Below are 1,978 nucleotides of genomic sequence, written 5' to 3'. Positions count from 1 at the left end.
TTGGGAGGGGCGGGGGAGGTGCGAAAATCAGTAGCTCCTCATACACTTGAGTACACAGCTCCAATTAACGCCTTAGACTAAAAAAACTGAAAATTTTAAAAATACAGATCATTTTAGGCTTATAACATCTGAACCAGGTGGCCGACGTTACAACTCGGGTCAAACAGTGAAGGGGTTAACAGAAAGACAAAGAACGGCCGCGCACCAGTGTGTGGTGTGTAGAGGTCATTAATTATTGTAAAGCTCTGTAGTTGTACAGTTTGCTGGGAGAACATAGACAAGTGGAAGGTCTGGGTAATATAATATCACAATTTCTCTGCAGGGAAACGCTCGGCAGAGTCAGGATTTGTCAAGTTCTTATCCATGCTGAGAAAGCCATATTAGACATATAATATTGTTCCGTTTACTGTGAGAGTTCTTTGCTTGTTGTGACTACGACAAATGTAAGCTTTAGTTTTTTTCGAAATAAAATGTTATGCATGAGGCTATTTTGGTCCTGCTGGTGGTTATTATTTCGAGAACGTTTGAGCTCGTTTGTAGTAGATATCTAATCTATCTACACTCATAATAATAATATGTGGTTGATGGATGCTCTGTTGTGGCTTGTTCCTAATCTCCTATCAAACATATTTCGCCTTATCTCTCCTCCTTCTTTTCTTTATACGTTACTCTATCAAGTAACACCCCTAATCTTTAGCACTTATATGACAATTTTATGTTGCAAGTGCCGTAAAACGTTTACTAAAACTAAAACCACCCTCATTTGAGCAAGCGCTACTCCTTCAATAAGACACCTGCCTTCCCATCTATCCCACTCTCCTTTAAAAAGACATGATACGCCAACGACCATGTCTCCCCGTCCATCTCACACTTCTTCAAAAAGACATAGTATTTCAGTCCACAGTCATGTCTCCTCAACTGTCCCACATTCCTTCAAAAGACATTTTAAACGCCCACAGTCATGTCTTTCCTCCCACCTATCCCATATTATTCCTTTAAAAAAACATTCACGACCAGTCATGTCTCCCCCACCAATCTCACATTCTTTCAAAAAGACATAGTATTATTTGCGTCCAGTCATGTCTCCCCATCTGTCCCACCTTTCTTAACTCGACGTTGTTCATCCACTGCAGGTTGTAGCCCTCACCCCCACCCCAAACAACTACGTCCACTCTGCTATATATCAGCTGTTGTCTTTGTCCAGGTTATACCAGAGAGGGTTTACTGTATTACTGTAAAACTCTGTGGTTATACCCATCTGCCCTTTGGTGTCGTCATGCCATCTTCATCCTGGTCTACCTCTAGACCTTTTTTCCTGTTCTTGTTCATGTTTTAGTTTTAGTAGAGGTTTTACTGCGCTCGCAACAGCATATTAAGGTCATATGAGCGCCATTTCTTGTTCACCTATCTTCATCTATCCAACACTCCTATAAAAAGACGTCATGGTAGTATTATAATTTACGCCCACAATCATGTCTCCCCTATCTATCCCACAGAGTTTCGCTGGACATGTTCTCCGTTCAGGCCAACACGGGGCCCAAGTGGACGAACAAGACGAGCAAGGCGTTCTGGAGGGGCCGGGACAGCCGTCGGGAGAGGCTCAAGCTGGTGCAGATGTCCAAGAGCTACCCGGCTGAGCTGGACGCCAAGCTCACCAACATGTTCTTCTTTCCCAAGGTCAGATAGGTTTTTGAAACACAGCGTTTAGGCTTCTGTTGTTGGGGGTGATGATGATATTGTTGTCTTAGGTTTTCTGAAGTTTTGTTTGCTTTTGGTTTTGGTTTTGGTTTTTGTTGCTATTGTTTTACTTCTCTACCTCCTTTGTTTCTCCTCCTCTTCCTCTCTTTCTTCTTCTCCTTGTCCTTGTCCTTACCCTTCCTCCTCTTCCTCTTCCTCTTCCTTTTCTTCTTCTTCTTCTTCTTCTTCTTCTTCTTCTTCTTCTTCTTCTTCTTCTTCTTCTTCTTCTTCTTCTTCTTCT

The 1,978-nt window shown here is 42.4% G+C and overlaps 1 protein-coding gene across 1 annotated transcript in view; it reads left to right on the top strand.

Annotated features, from left to right (window-relative positions):
* Nucleotides 1-1,496: 1,496 nt before the first annotated feature.
* LOC101845575 (protein O-glucosyltransferase 2) overlaps nucleotides 1,497-1,978 on the top strand; it is a gene marked incomplete at its 5' end in the record, with an annotated part of 14,828 nt that continues 14,346 nt past the window's right edge. The window contains 1 exon segment of the mRNA XM_013088044.2: nucleotides 1,497-1,677. Coding sequence (XP_012943498.1) covers nucleotides 1,497-1,677 — 181 coding nt within the window.

This window comes from Aplysia californica, unplaced genomic scaffold (assembly GCF_000002075.1).
Source record: "Aplysia californica isolate F4 #8 unplaced genomic scaffold, AplCal3.0 scaffold00676, whole genome shotgun sequence".
Lineage (NCBI taxonomy): Eukaryota > Metazoa > Mollusca > Gastropoda > Aplysiida > Aplysiidae > Aplysia > Aplysia californica.
Note: the sequence above shows the minus strand (reverse complement) of the source record. Positions and strands in the feature narration are given on the sequence as shown.